This window comes from Anarhichas minor, unplaced genomic scaffold, assembly GCF_050575085.1.
Source record: "Anarhichas minor isolate MPS153535 unplaced genomic scaffold, ASM5057508v1 ptg000087l, whole genome shotgun sequence".
Taxonomy (NCBI): Eukaryota; Metazoa; Chordata; class Actinopteri; order Perciformes; family Anarhichadidae; genus Anarhichas; species Anarhichas minor.
In genome coordinates this window covers 3,754,270-3,781,357 of record NW_027466533.1, presented here as the reverse complement: position 1 = coordinate 3,781,357, position 27,088 = coordinate 3,754,270, and the positions used below count along the sequence as shown (strand labels likewise).

Genomic DNA, 27,088 nt, shown 5'->3' with positions numbered 1-27,088 from the left:
TGCAGCGTTGGGGGATGTTTCTCTGTGGGTTTGTCACTGTAAGGGATCCCTGTCACAATATTTGATTCATTGTCGCTATAGAAATATTGATTAATGGAGCTTTAAGTGCCAAGCTGGTGAGCAAGGCAACAAGGGAAATTACCCGAATGCCGACGAACGGAGCACACGGGAACAGTTCAGTGATTTCTTGTAGAAGTGAAGATGCATGAGTTAACAAGCAAAGGCAGAAGGTCTGAACAGAGGTGGTTGATGATATACAGGTAAACAGGATGAAGGTGCAGTCAAGCAGGCAGCTATTGAAAAAGGTTCCAGGTCGTCTCTAACGACAAAGAAACAGGATGTCGCTGTTTGACTTGATTAGGGGGCCAGACTGTTGAGTTTTAAAAGTGTTTAAGTGTAATCTCAATTCCAAATTCAGTAAAACGAATACAACCATTGTTGACAGGGAGAAGAAAACCGGCTTTTTAAGGGTAAACACTTCCCTTGTTAGGGTCGTTTAACGTAAACAAGGCTCACATGATCTTCATGCCCGAGAGTTTGTGCCAGTGTTCTGATACATCGACTGATATTAGTTTTAAAATGTATGAATGATGTCAACAAACCTTTTTGATTACGATTGATTACAATTTGGCTATAAAATATGATATGAACTTAGTATATTTTAGAGTTGGTAATGCTCTCTCTAAACTACCTCAAACATGTCTTTGACATTTTGCATCCAACATACATGTATACATTAATACCAAATCTTAATTAGCCAAAGAATCAAACAATTATATATTGGACTGTTATTGATATTTCAAGGTAAAATATATTTTATATTTTTGCAGGATCAATGTCAAAATGTGTTTTACTTCGTCATTTTCTGCATCACTTGTCTCAGTAACTGCACCTGCACTACCTGTGTTTTAAAAGCTAAGTCTCTGACATAGAGTTGTGTTTCCCCAGGATGCTTTCTAACACCAGTGTTGTATGTTTTAAGATTTGACTTTATTTTTCGATGCCGGGAGAGCATAGAAATGATAGTGGTGGAAGTGAATCCCAAGGTCAGCTAATGCTGAAGACTGATTTCAAACTGTGTGCATGCTAGAAAAACAAAGTGACTTGCCAGATAGAACCGATGTTTGATAACTGGAGAGAACATCGCGTCTATGTGGCACCCACATCGTACATAAAATGTAAGGCAACTTAATAATTAATGGCTTGTTTTTGCAGCTGACAGCCAAGCTGGAAGCAACACCAAACTGGCCGTGGAGGATCTGTTTAAGCCCGAGTTCAAGGTCCATGACCCGGAGGCCAAATGGATCAATGGTGAGTAATCCACGACATTCACTGTAACCGGCTGGAATCCAGAGCTTTCCTGTTGATTGCTTCGGATGCCACAGATGGAAACGAGTGGGGCACTGGGACGGATGAAAACACACAATGTATTTTTATACATCGGTCTTTGGCCTGGAGGAGGTATGAAGGCATTTGGATTTGGCTCTAATGAGGCTTCATTGTTTTCTCGTGGCAGACAAAGCTGCCATCGGCATGTTCCATGGAGTGACAAGATCGGCACACATGTGGCATAGTCGTTATTACGGTTGAGTTACACAACGACTTGAGTGACAGTCTGATAAATTGACTACATCACCCGTCCCATTCTTCATATTGCTCTTCATACAAAACACACCTTGACATGTAGTTGACATGAACGAGATCTCGGGGAGTTCTGAGTGTTCTGTGCAAAGCAAACAACAGCAGAGGGATGACATGTCTCCCTCGCTACAACAGCAAGCCGACAGTTCAGCCTTAAACAAGGCTGGCATGTTTCATCCTGGCCTTACGTTGCATGTGGTTATGCAATTTCAGACGTTTGGATTCATTTCCCCTTGCCTTATTTACATTGCATTGATTCCCTTATTTGCCAGAAGGGGATCATATGTTAAGCCTGGAAGGCTTTGGGCTGAAAATAAACTGCATCAAGTGAAGTACAAGAGAATCTGATTATGGTTGGCTGAGGGGGAGGGAGAAGATAACGATACCTCTGAGGGAAAAGGCTGGACAGGATTGTGGCGTTCCCGCATCGCTCTCCGTCTGGCTCCTTTCCTCAGGATTAGTGTGTTTGTTTTGGCTTTCCTCTCTGTTGCCCATCGACTGCGTGCCTCTACCTCCACACCCGCGGGCAAGGGCAAGAGGCGAGGCCTTTCCGTCCGTCAATATTTCATTCCCGGGTGACATTTCTCCACTATCTTTTGCAGCTCCATCTCATTCCCCGAGCTGACCTCAGGCTAGACAGAGGGAGCGCCGATGTTGTGCGATGAGGCGGCCAGAAAAGTCAGCTTTATAGGGTGGTTTGTGGATGGATGGGGCAAAATAGACCCCAGACAAATGGGAGAAGATAACGGACAGACGGGCGAGAGAGGAAAGATTGATCACAAGGATTTGGAGCAAAAATGAGATTTTGTTTTTTTCTAAGTCAGAAGCTTTGGAGGTTTGAGCTTGAAAGTCTTTCATCTCTGTCTCCATTAGAGATAATCTGAATGGGTATATTGTGTGATCTAATGAGTAATCAAGTGCAAACAGGGTGCAGTAGCAGTGACTTAGTGAGCTACACAGAAACATTTTAACAAATCATACATAAGGTGAGTAAAATCAGACATGCAGCACTTCCATATAGATTGGCAATCGAATCCGGCTCCTAAGATCAAGTACCTATTATTTGTTTCCTTGGTCCACACCAAATGAACCAACTACTGGTATGAAAGCGACCACAGAACAGGTTTGAATATCTGGGACTAATTCATACCTCAGCTAAATGAGCGCCCATATAAAGTTTCAGATGGATGGGTCGCCACAATCTGACATCAGTCCAATGGGCTGCATCATTACATTTACTGCTAAGTGCACTGTGATCCATCAGGTACATTTCAATCTCTTTGGTAATTGCGCCACTTTTTCACAGAACATTGTCTCTTGGAAATGCTTCACTTCTTGAACACGGTGATGATGATGATGACTATAACCCCCCAATTACCTGTAGTTTGGACTGGTTAATTAGCATCTGCTGACTGGACCATGCACCATTAAATCAATCGCACCACAGATGCTGTTACATTATGAGAAGTACTGTGTTTCACGCAAATGTGCATGTTTACTATCATTCTGAAATGCATGCATTTACAGAGTGTCACTGCAGTGTTGTCTGACAGTTCTGCAGTGTTACATGAAGTTCATTGTCATTCTGATGTGGGTATGGCTTTTATTGATGAAGATCTGAGCGTAGATTATAGTGAGACATCTGGTTAGTGTCGGGAACATGTGCAAGAAATGACATGCAGTGTCTTCTCCAGCTGTTGTGAGTGCATATCTGTGTGTGTGTGTGTGTGTGTGTGTGTGTGTGTGTGTGTTTTGCACACCGATGCACGTGTTTGAGAAAGTGACATTTAGCCGCCGCCGCACGTGATTCAGTGAGCGTCACTTTCCATCAGTCATTGACAATCTGCAGGGAGAAGGGCATCATATTGTGTCCACATTGGCCCAGACAGCAGAAAATAACACACCAGTTGGCTCACTTAAGCTCTCTCGATAGACGGTTTTAATAGCCAATGAACCTAGTTGGAGCCTAGAGAAGTGAGTGTTATATGTTAGAACATGTGACATACCGACCCGTTCTCACTCCCAATGCTTCAAATACAGACTAGACTAGACTCTTGGTCAGTGGCACCGGGGGATTATAACTATCAATGTAAACCCATTCACATTGTTATCACACTCTCAGGGCAACTGCCGTGGTGTCAGACAAACACATGACTTTCACTCAGTAGGCCGCTTTCATGAAACTAAAAGTCAACGTTGACTTATTTTATTATTCACATGATTCGTTAGCCATGTGACTCGTTGATATTGTTATTCACGTCAACCACTGTCTTTTCCTACCCCTAACTAAGTAGTTTTGTTACCTAAACCTAACTTCCTTTGAGGATTGAAGTTTATTTTAAAATGAAACTCTGCATGCAATGAGTGGAGTCTGACACAACGTCCCAAACCTGAAAATGAAAGTGAAAATGAGTTGGACATACAACATTTCCTCCAACATACCTACTGTTGAAGCCTGGAGGTGCATTCACACTGAGCATGAATTGAATTTCAGAGGCAGTGCTTATAAAGTCCATGCAAAGGTGAGCGAATACAAATTCCATCGCGGAAAAGCAAAATATTTCAACTTGAGCTAAAGAAATGTTTTAATCCTCCTGTGGCTGCATGACTCAGCTTCATAAATGTATGGAGCGGAGATGAAAAAAATGAGAGAAACTTGGAGCACGAAAATGGTCAGAGGTGGAGTTCTAAGATCAGTCAGAGGTGAGCTGTTGAACAGGAACACTCCACACACACACAGTCAGTGCTGACATTGCTAGCTTGCTACAGCTAGCTGATGTACGGCTCCAGCAAACTGTAAAAGCACATATTCATGAACACTGTCAAGAACACAGTTCCACCCTCACAATGTCTCGCAAGAATAGAAACAATTGTCCAGACAAAACTGGACTCTATATGGAGGAATCCTCCGTTTGCTCTGGAGCAGTACACCTGTTCACTTTCTCCAAAGAGTGATTTCCAAGCTATATGCTTGTGAGTGCAGAAAGTCTTCTGGAAATATTGTAATATTTGAATGTGGACTTTAAACGAACTTTATATCTATCTCAAACCAGATATGGGGACTTGGGACTTGAACTCAAGTTGAACTAACAGCGCAGAAACAGTGACTTTTCATTGTGTGTTTGTTTTTTCATATCATATTACAATAGCTTGTGTAAAGTGATCGTAACACTAATAGCTTACCGATGCTGCTTCTTATGCTAATAGATAATGGAGTAATGATACAGTACATGCTTTGAATTATTCAGATACAACTATGCAGTGATCTACGCAGACCGCATGACATGCAACAGATCATAGAATTACAAAGACTTGAGATGTGATGTGGACTGTAGCTCAAAGACTTGAGACTTGATGTGGACTCTAGCTCAAAGACTTGAGACTTGATGTGGACTCTAGCTCAAAGACTTGAGACGTGATGTGGACTCTAGCTCAAAGATTTGAGACGTGATGTGGACTCTAGCTCAAAGACTTGAAACTTGATGTGGTCTCTAGCTCAAAGACTTGAGACTTGATGTGGTCTCTAGCTCAAAGACTTGAAACTTGATGTGGACTCTAGCTCAAAGACTTGAGACTTGACGTGGACTCTAGCTCAAAGACATGAGACTTGACGTGGACTCTAGCTCAAAGACTTGAGACTTGACGTGGACTCTAGCTCAAAGACTTGAGACTTGACGTGGACTCTAGCTCAAAGACATGAGACTTGACGTGGACTCTAGCTCAAAGACTTGAGACTTGACGTGGACTCTAGCTCAAAGACTTGAGACTTGACGTGGACTCTAGCTCAAAGACTTGAGACTTGACGTGGACTCTAGCTCAAAGACATGAGACTTGACGTGGACTCTAGCTCAAAGACTTGAGACTTGACGTGGACTCTAGCTCAAAGACTTGAGACTTGACGTGGACTCTAGCTCAAAGACATGAGACTTGACGTGGACTCTAGCTCAAAGACTTGAGACTTGACGTGGACTCTAGCTCAAAGACTTGAGACTTGACGTGGACTCTAGCTCAAAGACTTGAGACTTGACGTGGACTCTAGCTCAAAGACTTGAGACTTGACGTGGACTCTAGCTCGAAGACTTGAGACTTGACTTGGGAAATGACGTGTGAGCGTCTCTGTCTCAACAGACTGACTGGCCCATACATTACAGCTGAATGATTTTTTTCTCCAAAATGACTAACATTGTGCATTTCAACATGTGGACAAGAGAAGCTGCCGATCAAGCTACCAATCCCATAGTTATTGGGCAATCTGCCCAACCAGCTGAGCTTTGTCCACCTAAACTTTTCAATTTGATTTAAGGAGAATTTGTGATTGGTGAGTTGGACTTAGGATAAAGTCTGCCCTCCAAGACATTTGCGATTTGAATCCCATTTCCTAAATTTTTACATTGCCTTATTTGCCTTTTCTTTTACTGGGTTTTGAACAGTGGTGTAATGTAAATAAGTACATTTACTAGACCACTGTACTTACACATCCGAGGTACTACTTGTTCTTTACTCAAGTATTTCAATTTTAAACAACTTTTTATTTCTACTCTACATCTCAGAAGCAAATATTGTACATTTTACTCCAATGCGTTAGTCAGATGGCTTCAATTACCTTTCAGATTAGCCTGCATCTTTTCTTCCCCTTCTTGGTCGGTGAAAACCACGTGTCTTCAGATGTGTTGATTTTGAATGTTTGTGATAAATTGAAGTGTGAAGTGTTCCTTTATGTGTCCAGAAAATTCTCCAACTTCTCAAGCTGAATAAACTATTTTAAAAAGCTAAAATACACTTGCATTTATTAACGCCTTTCTAGTCTTCTGACTCAACACAAAGCGCTTTACTAGATGTCAACATTCACACAGTCTTAGGCTGGCAGAGGCCTCCATACGAGGTGCCACCTGCTCATCACATTCTAATCCATTCATTCACACACACACTCACACACTGATGGCTCAGTCTTCAGGAGTAATTTGGGGTTCAGTGTCTTGCCCAAGGACACTTTGACATGCAGACATGCAGGGATCGAACTGCCGCGCTTGCAATTAGTGGACGAACCGCTCTACCCCCCCCGCAGTCTCCCTCTTTTAATCAGCCAACTCCACCGTTTCATCCCCTCTCCAAAGAAAGTAAGAAACTTTAACTGCAGCTGTTGGCGTTTCATTTTTCTTAACTGCTTGGTCATTTCAAGGGTGCATGCGTAGAGCGTGTATGCGTCCACAGCTGGTCCACAGAACCAGACAGGTTTTCTGTTTCTCATCCATGGCAGTTCTTTGGAGTATATCACAGGGAAATCAGCAGCTCAATTCACATTCTCAGTCACAATCCGCCGGCTGGACAAACTGGGGTTAAGAGAAAGCCGCAGCCTCCCTCCGCTGCAAATTGTGTTTTGCTTATTCTTTCTTTGCATAGATTTTCAACCATCACCGTGCAGTGGCGTGTTTGACAGTAAATTCCTGTTTTCACATTCATCTGCTGCAGAGAGAAAGTTTCACCGTGCTCACATTAAATCTCAGTGTGACATCATGTAAGGACAAGCGTTATTTTGTGTAGTCACTGGACATTTGGAAGCCAATCACGGCCCAATATGCAGCTAACTAAAATGTGATGTGTAAAATGGAGACAGTTCTAAGAATGAATTACTTAGTGAAGCAGGAGAATATTTTCATATTTTCAGTTGTTTTGGTTGAAAATAAAAAACATATGAGACAAATTATTATTTAAAACAGTATTTTAATGCATCTGAAATCTCAATTGTAAATGGCGAATGGTAAATGGTCTGTCAAAGAGCTTGAGGACTACATGTCGTCATTCACCCATTCACACCCATTCATACACTGATAGCAGGCGCTACGATGCAAGATGCCACCTGCTCAGGACTCTATCTACTCATTCATACCCATTGATACACTGCAGGAACAGCCTGCGGGAGCAATTTTTGTGGTTAAGTGTCTTGCCCAAGGACACATCGGCATGGACTAGCCGATCCTCTGATTGAAGGACGACCTGCTCTACCACTGAGCCACAGTCGCCCTGTCCGTCCAGTTCACGTTGATCCTTATCTACCAGATCAATTTCTCAAATATTACTGACTTTAAGTTTGGTTTATGTTTTAGGATTTAATAATTAATATATGGCAGGAATCATCTGAAAGGAGATTCCAAAATGACTGGATGACGTCTTTAACCCTTGTCCTACTGTAGGCACAAATACAAGACAAAATGATGAAGAAAAAGAAAAAGATCTTATTTTAGAGGGTATATATACCTGTGCATATAAATGCCATTTCAGGACCAGGTTGAAACAAACCGTTTTAAGATATGAGGTCAGACTATACACATGAGTATTTAGCTGCACTTGTACCTCCCATCACTGCTCACCTCAATAATTAGTCCGTACGACAGTAATCTCTTTAAATCCATTATTGAGCTGTCAATACCGCTTCACCCAGTTATTGGTCAGCTGCACGGCCTGTCAGTTCTCTTTGTTCACTGCAGTCAAATTAGGTTTGTTTATGACCTGAAAAGCAGGCTTGTTGCTGACGGATTGATAAATCCCTGCTGAACTGTTTGGCTGTATAATTTAACTGAGCACTGAGCAGCTCCTGGAAATAAACACATGTAATTATGAGAAAATTTAACGAGGTGCTGCTGAAAAGCTCTGCTACGTAAATGAAGTGTTTGAGAGAATGCAGTGCATCAGTGTGGCAGATTACATTTTCTGTAGTTGATGGAATAAATACAGTATCTCCCTCGCACATTATCAGTCTCAATAACTCTTAATGAAATGTGCTCTGCATTGCTAATAATTGTAAAGTTATATACAGTTGAATATTTGTTTTGTACCAGTCTGCAAGTGCCTTAAACCTGCATTTTCTCTAGTGTCCACCAGGGGGCGACTCCTCTGGTTGTATAGAAGTCTATGAGAAAATGACTCTACTTCTCTCTTGATTTATTACCTCAGTAAACATTGTAAACATGAGTTTATGGTCTCAATCTCTAGTTTCAAGTCTTCTTCAATACAGCATGATGTTCATTTAGTAAATGATGGTCCATTTAGAGTCAAATAAACCATAAAGAGGAGTATGTTTTAGGACAGGGCTACCTTGTGATTGACAGGTCGCTACCACGGTGATGTCTGAAAGTTGTTCGTGTCTGAAAGTTGTTCGTGTTTTAAGTACATGAAGGACAATTGTTGGTCTCCTAAAAATGTGTTATTCAGGGTTATATTGTACTTGGCTGCACTGTATGGCGTCATTTCTGGCTGCAAAAAAACAAGATGGCGACGGCCAAAATGCAGAACTCAAGGCTTCAAAACGTAGTCCACAAACCAATGGATGATGTCACGGTGATAAAGACTTTTTTTTACTAATACTCTTTTCAAGCTAAGCTGTTGGCTAACCATGGGTACTTGCTTATTCTTCCCCCAGATATTACATTCATACATGTGAGTGGACACCACTCACATGTATAAATGTAATATCTGTCTGACAATACCTCAGAACAATTCAAGACACATTCATATATTTACATGTCAAGCTGAGCCGCAGTTCTCCTAATACGTGATGGCTTTACAAGCTACATTGTTAACAGGTGAAGTGTCAGAGTGGATAATGATGCTTGGAGGTGTATATGCAGTAATGGGAGGTGACACCTGCTGAAGGAGACTCATATCTTCGGTCAAGTGCCTTGTGTCCTTGCCGATGATGAATGCTTTCCTGCTCTGGCCTAATTAAAGACATAAGCCAACTAATGCTGGTTGAGCTAATAAAAAATACAGATTTTCATCCAACACATCATCTGCCTCACTCCCCAACTCATTGCATCATCCCTGCTCATATTCTATGTCATATCTGAATACACGGTACACGTTGTGAGAGAAAATGTCTTTTACAAAGACTGTGCCATGGAAACTGTTTTAATATGTGTGTATATCAACCAGTATGGGACTTTGATAATATCAATAAGAGTTAAAGAAGGCGTTTGGTTCCAGAAGTAGGAGTTCAGGGCCCGTTGTGGGCTGTGGGCTTTGGGCTTCAGCAAATTGTGATGGAAATTCATCAGTCTTTTAAACCAAAATGATAATTGGATTAATTTAGAAAACAATTGGCAGATGAATTAAAAACAATATGTCAATGGCAGCCTTAAAACCTGTGTAGGTTTTCCACAAAAACATGCAAAGAGTCCCAACCAGCCCCACCAGTCACAGGTGAAGGCAGCCTTCATTTGGCCTGACAGGCAAAACCCAGGGCACTCAGTCCAACAGCAACTGTACAGTTCAAAAAGCTTTTGCAGTGAAAACATGGTGATAACCAACTTGATGTCGCAGAAATACCGAAAATAACCACAGTCTCTTGGCAGTGCATTACATGGTGGTGGCACGTTTTTTAATTTACGTGTCTCTACCACGGATACAATTTATCATAACATCTAGGTAACAAAACTTCAGATCAAGGTTTGAGTGAAAAGTACTACATTTTTTACGGAACTTAGGTAACCTATTCAACATAATGTCTTGTTGTTTCACACGGGACCGGAACACTGGTCTCCTGAAAGTCCCGTGTTTGACCGATGCGTCCATCCCAAACTCCTCCATGGACTTTGATTTAAACCTATTTCTGTTGAACCTGGGAATTAAAAAAAATGCTCCTTTGGCATTGTTTCTATGGTGCCGGCACTGTTAGATAAGGCTGTAATAACTGAAGGCAATGTAGATACATATATCAACATTTTCATCAACCCAAACATTTTGTTATTAGGATTGTGGCAGCTGGACAGTAAGATCTTACAGGGTATATCAAACTGAAACTATGTGAAACTCTATGGGGTGCCAAAAATAGTATTTTGAGGGCGTTGTGAGGGAGACGTGTGTTCTCAACCCTTAGTGGAAAGTACACCCTTGAACTTGCCGGTGCAGGTCTGCTGCAGCACAGGAAATGAGAACCGTTCTCTCTGAAGCTCATCTGTATCGCAACGAGAGACGCAGCATATGACATCGTCATGATCTTTGCCACCGATGTTCCCCTCGGGTGAGCCACTTACCTTGGCACTGACACATCCCATTACTCTCACTGTGGGGCAGTATTCGGTGAGTCATTGTTTCTCTTCCACACCTTTTATTCTGAATCAAGGATTTGGCATGCGGTGTGAAGCTCTCGGCCGGATTGCCAATGAACGGGCTGTGACCCAAGCTGCAGTTCGATGGGGTGTGGATGCGCTGAAGCCGATATGTGAAGTGAAATATACAAAATGACCACAACCATTTAAACTAACTTAGCATCCACTTTTTTTAACAGAAACTGTGCTGATCGTTCATCTAAGTGGGCAAAACCTCACCCATACTATTGTTCATAGGCTCAATAAATTAATTGAATACATGATAGCCTTTCCACAGGAGCAGCATTTCATATTTATTGGACATTTCATTCTATTAGCACAAACATCCAACAGTGATGCAGTCTTGAATCAAAGGCAACTAAAACATAAAATATCAAATGTATTCATTGCAAGAAAGCAATGTGTTTGCAGATTCAAACTCATTGCTTTTTTGCAATGAACACATTGTTGTGAAATGTTGAGTTATTGTGAAGTTACATTTGCGAAGTGTTTACGTATTTTTATTAGTTTAGGTACCTATTTGTAGGCCAACCATGATGTTTACCAAAACCTAAAGGGGCTGATTTCACCACGGACAAAAGCGCCTTGGCAAAGCAGGTCAGGTAAAGCGGCGGTGTGCGCCCACGTGGACGGGTGCTGTGTGCGCACCTGATCGTATGTGATTAAAGGAAAAAGGAATAATGCACTCGCTCTGTCACTGTAGCCTACATGAAACTCTCACAACATGAGCTATGAGTTCCCACTTTCTTTCTTTTCACATACTCTGTAGCTCTCTCACAGCCCAACACATCTACCAGGCGTCCAAACAGGAAGTCAGTGGTAAAGTAGTAAAGCGTGCCTCTTGCTTGATTTTAATGGTTGCTTGGGGCAAGTGTGAAGAAAATTTAGAAGAGAATATTTAATCTTTTATGCGGTCGAAAACATAGGATACCATTGGACAAACAGTTTTTGGAGCGACGCGTTTCTAGTGACGCGTCTCGGATTAATTTGAACACATTACGTGCCACCACCTAGTAACGCGTTGTTATCGTTAAGAGGTTGTGGGTATTTCATGTATTTATGTGGGATCACGTCGTGCCAGATCAGGGTCTGGTTTTTAAACAGACTTGTTTTCTTCACCGGATGACCGATCACTCTGCCGTTCAGCTCGGTTGGTCTTCTCGTGTTGAGCCATCAACCCACCTTGATTTTCTTTCATTTTCTCTAATTGGCTACATGATTACGTCAATTAATCTCTATTCCCCTGCCACTTAATGTTAGTTGAACGAAAAGATCAGCCACGTTGCTGTCAGCTGCCAACGATCTGCAGAGCGCTTTGCTACATATGGATCGCTAGCAAGCAAAAGGGGTCTTGAAAAAAAGCAAATTGCATTCTTTTTTAGACTGCTTTTCCACTTGCATGCCTTTGCACCATCATTGTCAGGGGTTAATTAGGAATTGCATGCTCTGGTGCCTCCTATTAATTAGCATTAGAGACTTCCCAAGCTGTGCTGGGAACTGCCGCTAAAGCATCAGTGCAGGGAAGACTGCATTCAGATAATTTTAAGCACGTACACAGGACTGTTGGAGCGTGAAGGTTGTTAATGGCTGCATGCTACAGCTCCTGAGCTGAAAGCAGCCGGACAGCTGTGAGTACACAGACGGATAAACAGCTAACTGTACCTCCTCTGTCTGGTCGTCCTCTCATGGACAAAATATTCTGGTTGGGGGAAAACATCCTCATTTGTTGATAGGCCCTCCATTAAGCCTTCCGTTTCTCACACTCTTCTCCATCTTCCATTAAGCTCCTGTTAGCGCATCCTATTTGTGAGGCTCCTGACATGTCCATTAGCGTCGGTCAGAGCAGTGAGGGACGCTGATTAAGAGGGAGAGATTGTTCTTTCTGTGCCCTTGCTCATCGTGTGGGAATTTGAACAGAAACTGTGCTGATGGTCCATCTGAGTGGGCAAAACCTCACCCATACTATTGTTCATAGGGTCAATAAAATACATGATAGCCTTTCCACAGGAGTAGCACAGGAGTAGCATTTTATATTTATTGGACATTTTATTCCATTGATTTCCAAAAAGCACACAAACAGCCAATATCGTACCAACAGTGATGTAGTCTTCTAAGGCAAACTCAAATTTACTATAAAATGTAAAATTTGTTCATTGCAAAAAAGCAATGAAAGCATTGAATCTGCATACACATGTTGTTAAGATATGATAATAGCAAAAGTAAAATCTAATTAATACAGTTTGAAGTTACTTTGGCAACACAGAAACAATGGCAATGGAAAGTCAATTGGGCGAACAAATTAGCGCTTAGAGCTAGTGACGTGGTATAAACAGTGAGAAGGACTATGGTAGGTGGATGGGTCAAACAAGCACAGGAGTTGCATCTAGCTTTCTAACTAGCACTAGGTAGCTAGCCCGACCACATCTACTGGCGTCAAAACAGGAAGTCAGTGGTATAGTAGCAAAGCCCGCCTCTTGCTTGATTTGATTGACTGCCTGGGCCAAGTGTGACATGGACGAGCCTTCATGCCTGGTGCTGAAAAGTTGAGAAGATCTTGTAAACACATTCATAAGTTATTTCTTTTTTTACATTTCATCATGTATTTCTTAGGCTTTCTAAAACTCTGTAAATGTTCATAATCATGAAAACATATAATAACAAGGTCTATAAAGTATTATAAGTGCTGGACATAATGCATTATAAATTCCGGCTTTCATAATGCTTTCTACCTCCGTGCCAAAGTGACACAGTGTGTGAAAGCAGAATGTGGAGCCTGGGGTAGACAGCACATTATAACTACCATAACTTCAGCCAGTTATAAAGACACATAGAGAACTGCTCTAACGATCAGATTATACATTTTGAAAGTTTCTCAAATGGAATCATGTCTCATATTCCTCTATACTAGATAGTAGTTACTTCAAACTCTAGTTTGGATCTTAGACAAGTATCAGTGGGAGGCCAGTAGTGCAGACACTCCACAGGGAGAGGATATGATGAAAGAAAAGATGATTTCCAGGGAAGGTATTTCCCGTTCTTTTGAACAACAGCAGTTCATTACTTTAAGAAGTGACAACTAACAAGCTGCCAGTCAGCGAGGTCTCTCCTATAAAAACAATACCAATGGATGGACTATGAGGTCAGGCATGAACACAGCCATTATAGTGCATCCTATAAGCCTCATCATCTGCATCATAAGATATCATAAACCAACCATGAAAAAAAGTGGACAAATAGCTTCCAAAATAGAAAATTATAGGTAGACATAGTGTCGCAATGCATGACCTTAATGCTGGCAGAAAAGAGAGAGTGTAAAACACTGGTGCAATAAATGGTCTCTGGAGAGAGATCTTCTTGTCCTCTGTGTTTGTGCGTATGTGTGAGAAACAGTGAGAGCATGACAGCTAAAAAAGTAGTTCTCGTCCATTGATTTCCAACCAACAGAAAACGGTGGCATCAGTGTCAGTCAGCGACACCAATCCTAACGTCTCCCTTTAAAATATGTTGTTTTCTGTACTCTGTTGATCAGTGGCGGGCCGTGCATTTTATAGCTGGGCCTTCAGTGCTGTCCTACTACAGTTGAACCACCTCCCAATAACCTCATTACCACAGCTACGGTTATTATTTGTTAGGGGTGTAACAATACACGTATTCGTATTAAACCGTTTGGTACGAGGTTAATACGAGGTAATATGTTTGAATAATACTAGCGCATTTGGAAAATATATAATATAATAAAATATATAGTACAATATAATTATTTATTGTCCTAGTAATAGAACATTTCTGGACGGGTATTTCCTCTTGTAATTTTGGTATTTTCTTTCTCATATTTTCCATCAATTATGTTGATTTCTCTCTTTGATTTTTTAAAATCTTCAAATATATTGATGCAGCATCTTATTTCACTGTCTTATATTTATATTAAAGGCCCATATTGTCACTTGTGTCTCAGACCTCTGCTCATGTTGAAGGTGGGTGGTGGAATGATGTGACGTCCAATCAGCTAGGATCATAAGAGTAAGCTGTGTGGGTGTTCTCCGGGTGTGAAAGGCCTTTACTATTGAATCATTGTAAAGATACATATTTACAATAGGACATAGTTCTGACCCAAATACAATACGTTGCTGTCATAATAAGATAAGGTGTGTCTGCCCTGATGACGAGCCGTTGTAGTTGTTAAAGGCCATTCGGTGGGATTCTATCAAAGGAGGGTATTGATTGGCTCGCGCCTGCCTGCGGAGGGAAGACAGCGATATATTGGATGAAGAAGAAGAGCTGGCAGATCTCAGCAGCAGGCCTGCAGAGGGTTAAAAACATACATTTTATATGAAGAAAAGGGGTATTTATTGTACTGTTCTGCCTCACCGAGTCCATACCGTTCAAAATTAGTCATTTTAAGGTTGAATGGCTTTAAATTCCTCAGATTTTCTCAAAAGGCTATTTTTTTCATCTGACTGTGAAATGGCGTTGTCCCTCCAGTTATGCTATCTCGCAGGCTAGTTGAGGCTGAAAGCTTTTCATAGCATTTTGTTTGAGGGTGGAGACACATACTGGGCTTCTTTTTCCCTTTATTCTGAATCCCATCCCCCCCCCCAAAAAGGCAGAATGAGGCTTTAAAATTGCAGGTGCATCACAAATGAAAGTGAAATACAGTTTGCATTCTAAATGATTTAGACGGGAATAAATTACACTCGGATGAAGAAAACTGTCTCAAAAACACACGTACTCTTTTCCTTTCCAGGCACATTTAAAAAAAATACGACTGTCTGCTGAATAGATGATGAAGATCCAGGTAAAATAAAACAGTGAGCAGTGTTTGGTGAGGAAGACAGACGTTCCACAATTAAATTGAAATTCATCCAGTTATTAATGTAGAAATGTACTCAAATACATGTCAGAGCCATTAGTAGTAATGGCTCTGACATGTATTAGAGTATTAGTATACTACAGTACAATCGGGCATAATTCAGCATTTTGTGGTACATTCTCCAGTATAACACATGTATATCTTGTAAAGTATTATATGATGTTGGGAAGTACAGTTTACAGTAACATAGTACAGAGCTGAAATGATTAGCTTATTGTTAATGGGTTGTTACTAATACAACAAGATCAGTTTGTGTTGATTTTGGCGGTCCCTGTGGACAAAAGCAGTAGTGTCTCTGAGCGCCAGACTCTCTTTAGAAAACCTCTCTTTAACGCAGCAGGGTCTGACAATCTGCCCCGCTCAGTCCTGGTTCTGGTTCTCCTGTGCCTCCCTACCCTCCAGCGGGCCCAGCAATCACAGACTGTAAGTTACATAAGAAGTAGACGTAGTCATCGTGACATCACCCATTGGCGTGTGGACTGCCGTTTTGATTTCACCGTCTCCATCTTGGAATATGGCCGTCGCCATGTTGTTTTTTCGCAACCAATGAACGGAAGTTTCCATATTTGGAATTCGAAGTAGTGACGTAGAGATGGCGTATATGTCTCTGGTAGCGACAGCGACCTGTCAATCGCAGTAAGCCCGCCCTAAAGCATACGGAGTTTATATCCTGAGTTTCTCGTGAACCTGCGTGCTCTCCATCATTTAGTCAGATTTTGCAGGTAATCTCACATGACGACAGGCATTGAGAATACCTAGAAACAGCCAATCTCACGCATGGTGTCATTTACTGATGTTGTCGAGCCGAGGGGCAGATCCGGGACTCAATCGCAGACACAAGATACGATGTGAAGTTTAAACTTAGGGATCTTTACTGGAAAAAATGTCAAAAACAAACTTAAAGCGACTCCAACAGAGCGGGCAAAAATATCCAAAATAACAAAAGAAAGGCAAAGGTACAAATCAGGAGTAAACTCTGGAGCACTGAGCAAACACGAGGGAGACACAATAGAGGAACAGACAAGGAACGAACAAGGACGATCTGACAACCAGAACAGGGAAAGCAGGGGAGTATATGTGTGTGGGGTGATGAGGAGATTGAAGGCAGCTGGGTGGACTGGGCAGGTGAGTAGGATGAGTGTAATCAGGGGAAACACACACACACACACACACACACACACACACACACACACACACACACACACACAGACAGACAGACAGACAGACAGACAGACAGACAGACAGACAGACACAGGAACACACACACAGAGACACGAGGAAGCTAACGGGACGTTACAGATGTAGGTCGTATAGAGGCATCATTCGTTTATTGAAACTGTTTCAGAACTAGTTAAGAGTTTCTTGTAGTCATTTTAAGAACAAGCATTTTTTGATCAGTAAATAATAAAAAAATGAATGTAAGATAACATAATTTATAGTCTTTTAATAAACCAAAAATTACTTAAAGCTCTTATATTGTATCTTAGAAACAAGCAATTTGAAGACTTTAGTAATATTTGATGGACACTGATATTTTATAGACTAAACATATAATAAACAAGTATAAAGATCAATACGGAAATGTATTCTCTCTTGCAGCCCTTAATATTGTACAGTACAGGATATAAGAAAAGAGTTATTTCATGATATTTGACATACTTTTGCCTTTCATAGCCTTGAGCTGTATTGTTCTTGCAATTTATTGAAATGTTTATGATATTCACACAGCTTTTGTTACCATTCCTATTAGTAATAAAAACACAGCACTCAATGAGTCACCTGTTGAGATCTTGGAACGTGCTTTGCTAAAAACAATTTGGATAGAGGGGGTAAGAAGCACGAGCAGTCACATGCTCAGACAGGTTGTAAAGAAACCCCCGGTCTAGCTTCAGGCTAGTAAACCCCTGTTGGCTTGTTTACGCCCCATCTGATCATCCCATTGAATTTCCTGTCCCCTTCGGACTCTGTATGGGGATGTCTCTACATGTCTCTACATGTCTCTACTATGTCTGAAAAGTCCTGGTAAACCGATAAAAAGTGTCATTGAAAGACCTCAGAGAGGCCGGGTTAGAGTCCCGAGGCGGGGTTGGAGTCCCACGCTAAATAAGACCTCAGGGAGGCCGGGTTAGAGTGTTTCAATGTATGTTCTTAATTGTTTTTTAAAATCTCTTTTGCCTTATGTTTTGATGCTTTTAATGGTTTTATGTGAAGCACTTTGAATTACCTTGTTGTTGAAATGTGCTATACAAATAAACTTGCCTTGCCTTACATTCCCAGACCTCAGCAATTAACTCTCTGAGTGCAAGAAATGACGGCCAAAGCTACATGAACAAGAGCCAAGTTGAAGCAGTGCAGAACAATCCTTTAAAGCTTGTCAGAATAAACCTCAGAGCTGCAGGTGCTGTTCTGTCGCTGACATTCTGTGTCTGCTGTGGACTCGCTCTCTCATTCTGCGGTTGACAACCCGAGGTGGGAATAGTCCATAATGGCCGTCATCACAATGACAACAGCTCTTTAAACCTCTCAACCCACACTCGTTTTACACAAACTTGAGGTGTCTGTAAATGTACTTTTTTTATTTCTTCCTGCCCTAGCGTGTGAGCTGTGTGATGCACGACCATGGAGACTATTAATGTAACCTTTTGAGCTGTCACTTTTGATAAAGAGGAATATGTTTGTAAAAGGCAACCTTCGGCTTTGTTTTTGTTGGATTGTTTTTTTTGCCAGCAAGGACATAAACATGAAACATTGTAATTTTCCTGAGGGAGAAGCCGATGCCGGCTCATTCAGCAAATGATCTTCCTCCATTCAAAATGACAGTCCGAATGCAGCACTCACACGCTCCCAATGTAGTGCACGTATAGCTAAACATTCAAAGAGAGTATTTCATCTCCAAAACTAGGCAACTCACACCAAAACAATGTAGTTTGATAAATAGCAATGCAAGTAAGTAGAAGGATATGTGTTTTTGATTTTGGGGTGAACTGTCCCTTTAAGTAGCATAAACTATAATTCTTAACCTTGATAGAAGCACATCAGAACACGGCAAAATAGGAGTTGTTTTGGATTAGTCATCGGTCATCTAGGAAAGCAAACAGATTGAATTGAAATTTCCACCTGTACCATCTAACAAAAGTGTGATAAAGAAAGCAAAATTAAAGAAAGAAAAAAAATGGGGGTGTGTCAAAGTGAGCCAATATCATGTAATCCTCAGAGACTGAAGAGCAATGCGACATCCTACAGTGTGTTCATACAGTGGCATGCATGATCTGTGCTCTTGCTCATCCTCCGTGAAATCTTCCCAAAAACAAATCAAAAATCTGTGTACGGTATGTGTTGACTCAACTCAGTCACAGTAGAATGAATATAAGACAGAAGAACTTTGGCAACACCCAATTAAGGTTACATATTCATTCTTGAATATGAAAAGGTTTCATATTCATTTGTGAAACCATAATGAATTCATTATCCAGCTCGGGCAATTGTTTCAAATCTGCAGAAGTTCATTTAAAAACACAAACAGCTTATGCTTTGGTCTGAAGGAAAAAGGTGTTAAATGCGCAGCAAGCAGGATGTCCTCAACATTATTGCTGTGATTCAAATTGAAAAACAAGCAATGCCCTAAAACATGTCATTGGACAGGACAAAGTACCACTAAGCACGGCTGAAGCAGTTGTGTCTGCTTGCAGTGGGATCCTAGTCGAAATCCACTTTGCACACAAGTCTCGGTGCTGCTGTCCCCCCCCCCCCCCCGGGTCATAAGGGCCAATGCATTATGGAGTGACATTCATATCCCATCTATAACCTGCGGCACCCTGCCATAGGGCTGTGACATTTCACTTCATTAAGTCCTCTGTTCATTTGATGTTCTGGTCTCGGATACAGGGCCGGTGTGAAAGAACGACACTTGACGATGAATTAAACATGGTGGGTTTAAATATAGACTTTTTGGGACAAAAGAGGCAGTATAGTTTCTCATTCCCCAACCCTCTCACATCCTCTCACATCCTCGCGTGGCTGATGGCAACGCATTTGAAAAGGTATTCTCTTCGCTTATTGGCAACAAATCCCATGAAAAAGACCAAATCCGATAATATATTGATGCAACTAACAACTGTTGTGTGATGTGTGTACCTGCAATTTCAGCTGCTGTATCTCCATTGTATCTCCAGAAACACATCAGTGAGTCACACTGCTGCACCGGCTGACGTGTTCTTTCATTGCCATGAGCATTCGTACTGCAGTTTATTTTGACTCAATCCCACACATGCTGCTGTAAATACCACTGCACCCAACATGTGAATCCACAACTGAGAATAGTCCGCAACAAATGCACATATTACTCCTGATTTAGTACTGTTTGCCAATGTATGTCTGATGTATGTCTGCATAAGGAATCATTAGGAGCGGGGGTGATACTGAGTGCAACAGTCAGAATGACATATTATTGTTTTTGGTCTCTTCATGGGATTTGTTGACAATAACTACAGTTATAACCTAGCATCAGCCTTATTCTTTACACTGGTAATAACTGACTTTTTGGCCACTCAGCAGAAATACAACAAGCTTTAAAGACAATACTATCACCTTATAAAGCTGATATGGTCAAACAGTTGCCTCTTTAAACATGTGGCTGACAGGAAGCACCTTCACCATTCATTCATTCATTTGGAGTTGTTTCCCCCTACATGATGAATGCGAGCCCAGTACTGACTCTTATTTCTGCTCCACTATGTTCTCAAACTAGATGCTGATTGTATCTGTAGCTAGTTTGCTGCTGAGCATGTAGTGTACAGTGGGAGTTTATCTACGCTTGTTTGTTAATAACAGCGGCCTGCTGCCAATGGAAAAGATTGATGAGGCTGGCGAGACTGAGCCACAATAAGGTGTCTGGCTGTCGGAGCAAAACAAAGACCTGAGAGACACTAATACACTCTATAAGGGTTGTTAATGATTCTCTGTGAGTTCATCACTTTGAGCGAGCCCTTTCAGATTACACAGTTCCACCTGATTCATGTCCATTTTTAATATGGAAATATAGATCAGTGCAGCTATAACAATGTGAGTTATGAGACTTTTTTTCAAATGGGGGATTGAGTATTTGAGAATAGCAGCACCTTAAACAGCTGCAGTGATTCATCTTAGCATGGTGACATGAAGTGTAGATTTAGCGTTTAGCAACAGTTTGTGTCGTCAATCTTCCGGTGGTAACTATAGGGTTAACTGGCATATTGGACTGCAAAATAATGTGCGTCCGATATTACTAATGAAATGACTGGGGGACTCCTGCCCTTGATTAACACATTCAATAATGTGCACCGTGTCAGCGACACTTGCTTAGCAATACAAATCACATGTGGATGGTATCGGGCTTGCGTGTAGTGCAGTCGAGGAAGATAAATGAATAAGAGGAATCAATGAACAGCAGTTACTCAGCTCCATATTTCAGAAAGCATTAAAACACATTCTGAAGCCCCTTTCCCACTGGACAAAAAAACACCCACTAACATCAGAATTCTGTGTTCAGTGGCAAAGGTTACAACTGGCATTTATTCCTGGGACTAATGACTTCAGTAGAAAACATGACACCTGGGTGGACACGCCAAATTTCTCCCCTTTTCCAGCGTTTTCTTTGCCATCTCGGCCACAAATTCTGTCCGGGAAAAACAAAACAGGAAGGCTGGAAAAAGGGTACAAGTCATTATTTACCGTACGGCTCGTCTCAGAAACCTTTAAGCGCCTCTCAGCCACTTACGCAAAGAAAAGGTAGTGCTTGCTACAAGATACAGCGGATACCAATTAAAGGGAGTCTGTGAAGCGTGCCGGTGCCACCTGTCCATCTCCAGAAAGCAGTTGTTGCATTCCTTGGGTACAATTTAAGTAGAAAACACACATAACCAGCGCTCACACTGCCTCCAGTCATCCACTTTGCAGAACCTTGTTTTTTCCCTAATGCACTGAAATAGAAAAGTAGCTGCAGAGCTATGTGCAGGAAAGATGTGTGAGGTTACACACAGTACGTAGAGCCTTTCATATTTGTAGTACGGCTCAGTGAGAATTATTTTGATCTCAAGAAGGATGACTGGGTATCACGAAAATGAAAGAAATACCACATGTTGACATGATGTTAACAAAGAATACAGTAGAGAGACAGCTGGTTCTGAATTTAACTTAATCTGCGTCTGTCATTTGAAACAGACACGAGGCGCACTGAAGAGCAGTGCTGCTGTGCATTTAACAGTCTACAATGATTATTTTCATTTTTTTGCACTAAGATTGTTAATTGTTGAGTGTTGCACATTATTTGAATGGAATTAAGTTGGTAGCAGAGGATACGTATTAAACATTATCATTGGAATGAGTTTAAAATTAGTAGTTTTGAGTGAGTTTCTATGTAGGCGTGAAGTGAAACATCACAGGTTTCCAGGGTGGAAGACTCATGGACATACTTCTCATTGTATGCGTGGCCTTGCTTTGTTACTGGTATAATAATGTTTTGCATTGTGTTCTCCAACGATTTTCCAGTTTACACTATTCCAATGTCACACCGTTAGTAGTGAAAGCAAGAGGAGTGAAGCTCATGTGTCTTGTAGAGACGATGCCTACACATTTTCATCATCTGGTTAGAATGCGGCAATCCAATCCCATTCCAGTGACACTGTTGCTTATTTGGGAACAAGCCGCGTGAAGTGACGACTCATCCCTAACCTCTTTGGTTTGGTTAAAACCAACACTAGTGCAGTTTGTGAAAGCTGTCAAGTGGACCCTGGTAGGAACCAAACAGCTGGACTGAGACGGTGCTTGAGAAGCACCATCTCAGTCCTCTTCAAATATTTGTGCGTTTTTTTGTGGCGTGAGAGCTTCTACAGCATTTCTGCATAGTTGTTTAGTTTTAGCATGATTTCCAAAAACAAAACTACGTTCAGAACAGTTCAGAAAGTGGTTATATTCAGTCAGTATGATTGATGTTTATAGTTTTGTAATGATGTATTGTAAGCAGCTTAGAGAATTCATCTCTAATATCTATGTTATATGAATGTCAAAACATCTCCTTTAAACAACTGGATTTATTCAAGTTTCTTGTCAAAAACTACATTTTACATGATATCATTATATTATATAGACATATATTATATATTATTATAATTTACCTTCGCCAAATACAAAGTTGAACTGAACAGAGCTTGAACGCATTATAATGTAACTGAATGGAACCTCCGTACAATAGCACTCAGCTGCTATGCTACTAGCTCTCCTCCTGCTGATTTACAACACAGATGTGTTGTTCACAATATAACATTATCAAGGACCGGGGACTACAAAGCATTAATGCTCACGTCCCAATAGTATATTTCATTGTCCGATAACAATCAACAGTTAAACTTTATTTCCCACTATGACAATCATAGTGGGAAATAAAGACATTTATCTGCTTTTCCCCTACTTCTGCTAACATTGTTTCTGCAGCCCGTTATGTTGATTCAACCTGGAAATATTTTGTGTGACTCGTTACATAAAAGTGTAGTTTTAAATGTCATTACATTGAAATACTTTGTTGTTGTTATTTAGCACAAATCGCTTTTTCCGTACACATAATGTAACTGCATTTGGAGAGTTCCAGTGAGGTGACCTAGCTATGAAAGACCTTGAGGTAATGGAAATGTCCCCGTTGGAGCCACAGGGGAAAGTGCAGGTTCGAGGCAGAACTGCTGACTGCATGGAACAATGCAGGATCCAGGTGCAGGCCCCTCTGCTGCTTCCCTGAGGTGGAACAGTTACATTATTTTCAAGAGAAGTGTGTGTCATGTTCACCTGCTTTTGTTGCTGACAATGTTTTAGAGGATGGTGACAATGAGGAAGAGGAGAACAATGTGATCGGGAGGACAAAGCGCAAAGCACAAGGAGAGCTGATGATAGGGACGCTGCAGATATTGCAGTCGGGGGATTCTCCCTTTCTCACACAAAATAATTTCATATTTCATAAGCCTATACACACAGCAGTAGTGTGACCATTGCTAAATGGAAAGCGATTCCCACACTGCATCTCGTTCTCAGCTTGCATGTCCAGTGGCGTCACAAATGTGGTGGGACTGGAGTGCTCAGCACACAGAAGAGGAGGCCCTTGAAACCAGCGGTCCGCCTTCTTTGCACACACCCATAAATAATCTGTAGTCCTGATGAAGATGAAGCATGTCATCATTAGCGGCGCTGCGCGGGGTGGAGGAATTAAAACGAGCCAAGATGAAATGTATTAGCATATTAGCCATGATGGACAAGGCTAATGAATCCCTGCATACGGCGTCGTCATTTTCCCTGTTTATTTTTATTTTTCACGTGCACTGTAGGTGTTAATACTGGGGAATTTAAACCCACTGGCACATGGTGCACACAACCCCAACATGTCAATTAGAATGATTCAGGATAGCTTGTTTTAAATAAGGCTCAGTAATTAATTAAATCTCTTTATTGATGATGTCTAAAAGGTTCGTGTTGCAGAGTAGGTGTGGCGCTCATCTATCTCTTAATCTTCTAATCTAATCAGAGAATGTTACTCGTTTATCTCTCTGGTGGGGGAAAACATAGAGTCAGAGGCTAGAGGGTGTGCTCTAATGTTAGACACTTGTCTGCTCAGCGGGCGATGGGTAGAAGGTTATTGGACACAGCTTGTGCTGAGCCACTGTCGTGGATCCCTGCTGATACACACATGAGAGGTGTAAAAACTCAAAGGGTGGCATTGTACTGTGATGTAGTAGTACACACTTTATTGACGGATCAATCATAAAACAACGAAGCAGCAACTTAAATTGAACCTCTGAAGTTAACCACTGAGAATAGACTTTTTCAAGCAAATAGTTACACAAAGATACGAAGCAGTTTGTGTTGCCATTGCATCTGAGGACTCATGACGGTTGTCATAGAATTCTAAATGTTCAAATATTCACTCCTCTGAGCACGGTGTGCTAAAAATGAGATGGAGACGATTTCCGTTGCCTCTCAACGGCTCTCAAGATGGCTCCGGCCGAGCAAACAGTGCTGACGGCTGTCATGTGCCCACTGAAGAGCTCCCCCAAGAACTACATACCCTATACCAGGGGTATTCAATTAAAATTCCAAAAGGTCCAGATTGAGAAAATCTCCTCGGGCAAAGGTCCGGAACATTACAATAATATCTAACTTGCGCTATTTAGTGCCATATATATATATATATTCAAGAAGTCTAGTAGTAGTAACGTGTCTGTGTAGTCAACAACTGTCAAATCAAATAAAGAACGTGCACATCAATTATATTTTAACAAATATTATTCTCAGTTTTCAAATTTAACTGGATGGATTATATATAATACATAGAAATACAAACGCTCACGTGGGCAATGACGGAGAAACCTGGCGGGGGGTGATTGGGAGGAACGGCTTGCCCGATCTGAACCCGAATGGTGTTTTGTTATTGGACTTCTGTGCGTGCCACGGTTTGGCCATAACGAACACCATGTTCGAACATAAGGTGGCTCATAAGTGTACCTGGTACCAGAACACCTTAGGCCGGAGATCAATGATCGACTTTGTAATCGCATCATTTGATTTGCGGCCGTATGTCTTGGACACTCGGGTGAAGAGAGGAGCAGAGCTGTCAACTGATCACCACCTGGTGGTGAGTTGGATCAGATGGCAGGGGAACCGGTTGGAAAGACCCGGCAAGCCCAAACGTGTAGTGAGGGTGAACTGGGAACGTCTGGCGGAGGACCCTGTCCGGGAGGTCTTTAACTCCCACCTCCGGAAGAACTTCTCACACATCCTGAGGGAGGTTGGGGACATGGAATCCGAATGGACCATGTTCAAAGCCTCTATTGTGGACGCGGCCGCTAGGAGCTGTGGCCGGAAGGTCATCGGTGCCTGTCGTGGCGGCAACCCGAGAACCCGGTGGTGGACACCGGAGGTGAGGGAAGCCGTCAAGCTGAAGAAGGAGACCTTCAAGGCCTGGTTGGCCCAGGGGTCTCCCGAAGCAGCTGACAGGTACCGGCAGGCCAGAAGGGCTGCAGCTGCGGTGGTCGCGAATGCTAAAACTCGGGCATGGGAGGAGTTCGGGGAGGCCATGGAGAAGGACTTTCGGTTGGCCTCAAGGAGGTTCTGGCAAACCATCCGACGACTCAGGAAGGGAAAGCAAGGCTGTTCTCAGCAGGGGGGGGGGCTGCTGACCCGGACAGGGGACATTGTCGGGCGGTGGAAAGAGCACTTTGAGGAACTCCTAAACCCGACCAACATGTCCTCTGCAGAGGAGGCAGCGCCTGAAGATCTAGGGGGAGGCTCACCCATATCCCTGGCAGAGGCCGCTGAGGTAGTCAAAAAGCTCCTCGGTGGCAAGGCGCCGGGGGTGGATGAGATCTGCCCTGAGATGCTGAAAGCGCTGGACATAGTCGAGCTGTCCTGGCTGACACGCCTCTTCAATGTCGCATGGGGGTCGGGATCAGTGCCCATGGACTGGCAGACCGGGGTGGTGGTTCCCATTTTCAAAAAGGGGGACCGGAGAGTGTGCTCCAATTACCGGGGTATCACACTACTCAGCCTCCCGGGGAAGGCTTATGCCAGGGTGCTGGAAAGGAGGCTCCGACCATTTGTCGAACCTCAGATTCAAGAGGAGCAATGCGGATTCCGTCCCGGCCGTGGAACAGTGGACCAGCTATTTACCCTCGCAAGACTACTGGAGGGGTTCTGGGAGTTTGCCCAACCAGTCTACATGTGCTTTGTGGACTTGGAGAAGGCTTTCAACCGGGTCCCTCGGGGGTTCTTGTGGGGGGTGCTGCGGGAGTATGGGGTGCCGGACCCATTACAACAGGCGATCCGGTCTCTGTACGACTGCAGTAGGAGCTGTGTCCGCATTCTCGGCAATAAGTCAGACACGTTCCCGGTGGGTGTTGGCCTCTGCCAGGGCTGCCCTTTGTCTCCGGTCCTGTTCGTGACTTTCATGGACAGGATATCTAGGCGCAGCCGGGGGGTGGAGAACGTCAGGTTCGGGGGTCTCGGGATCGCCTCTCTGCTGTTTGCAGATGATGTGGTCCTGTTAGCCTCCTCGGATCGTGACCTCCAGCATTCACTGGGGCGGTTTGCAGCCAAGTGTGAAGCGGCGGGGATGAGAGTTAGCACCTCCAAATCTGAGGCCATGGTGCTCTGCCAGAAACCGGTGGATTGCTCCCTCCAGGTGGGGACGGAGTGCCTACCTCAAGCGAAGGAGTTCAAGTATCTCGGGGTCTTGTTCACGAGTGAGGGTAAGATGGAGCGGGAGATCGACAGACGGATCGGTGCAGCTGCAGCAGTAAAGCAGGCGCTGCACCGGACCGTCTTGGTGAAGAGGGAGCTGAGCCGGAAGGCAAAGCTCTCAATTTACCACTCGGTCTACATTCCTACCCTCACCTATGGTCACGAACTCTGGGTCGTGACCGAAAGGACAAGGTCGCGGCTACAAGCGGCCGAAATAAGC

General features: G+C 42.6%; 1 protein-coding gene across 4 annotated transcripts in view; it reads left to right on the top strand.

Moving 5' to 3' along the window:
• dpp10 (dipeptidyl peptidase like 10) overlaps window positions 1-27,088 on the top strand; it is a 193,181-nt gene that overhangs the window by 112,985 nt on the left and 53,108 nt on the right. For 2 of the 4 annotated variants that reach the window (XM_076081851.1, XM_076081848.1), the window contains exon 4: window positions 1,228-1,311. The exons of 1 other annotated variant lie outside the window; for it this stretch is intronic. In XM_076081851.1, the coding sequence (XP_075937966.1) occupies window positions 1,228-1,311 (84 nt within the window). Of the gene's footprint in view, window positions 1-1,215; window positions 1,312-27,088 lie in introns of all 4 variants that reach the window. One more of the 4 variants, XM_076081850.1, reaches the window with a different exon arrangement.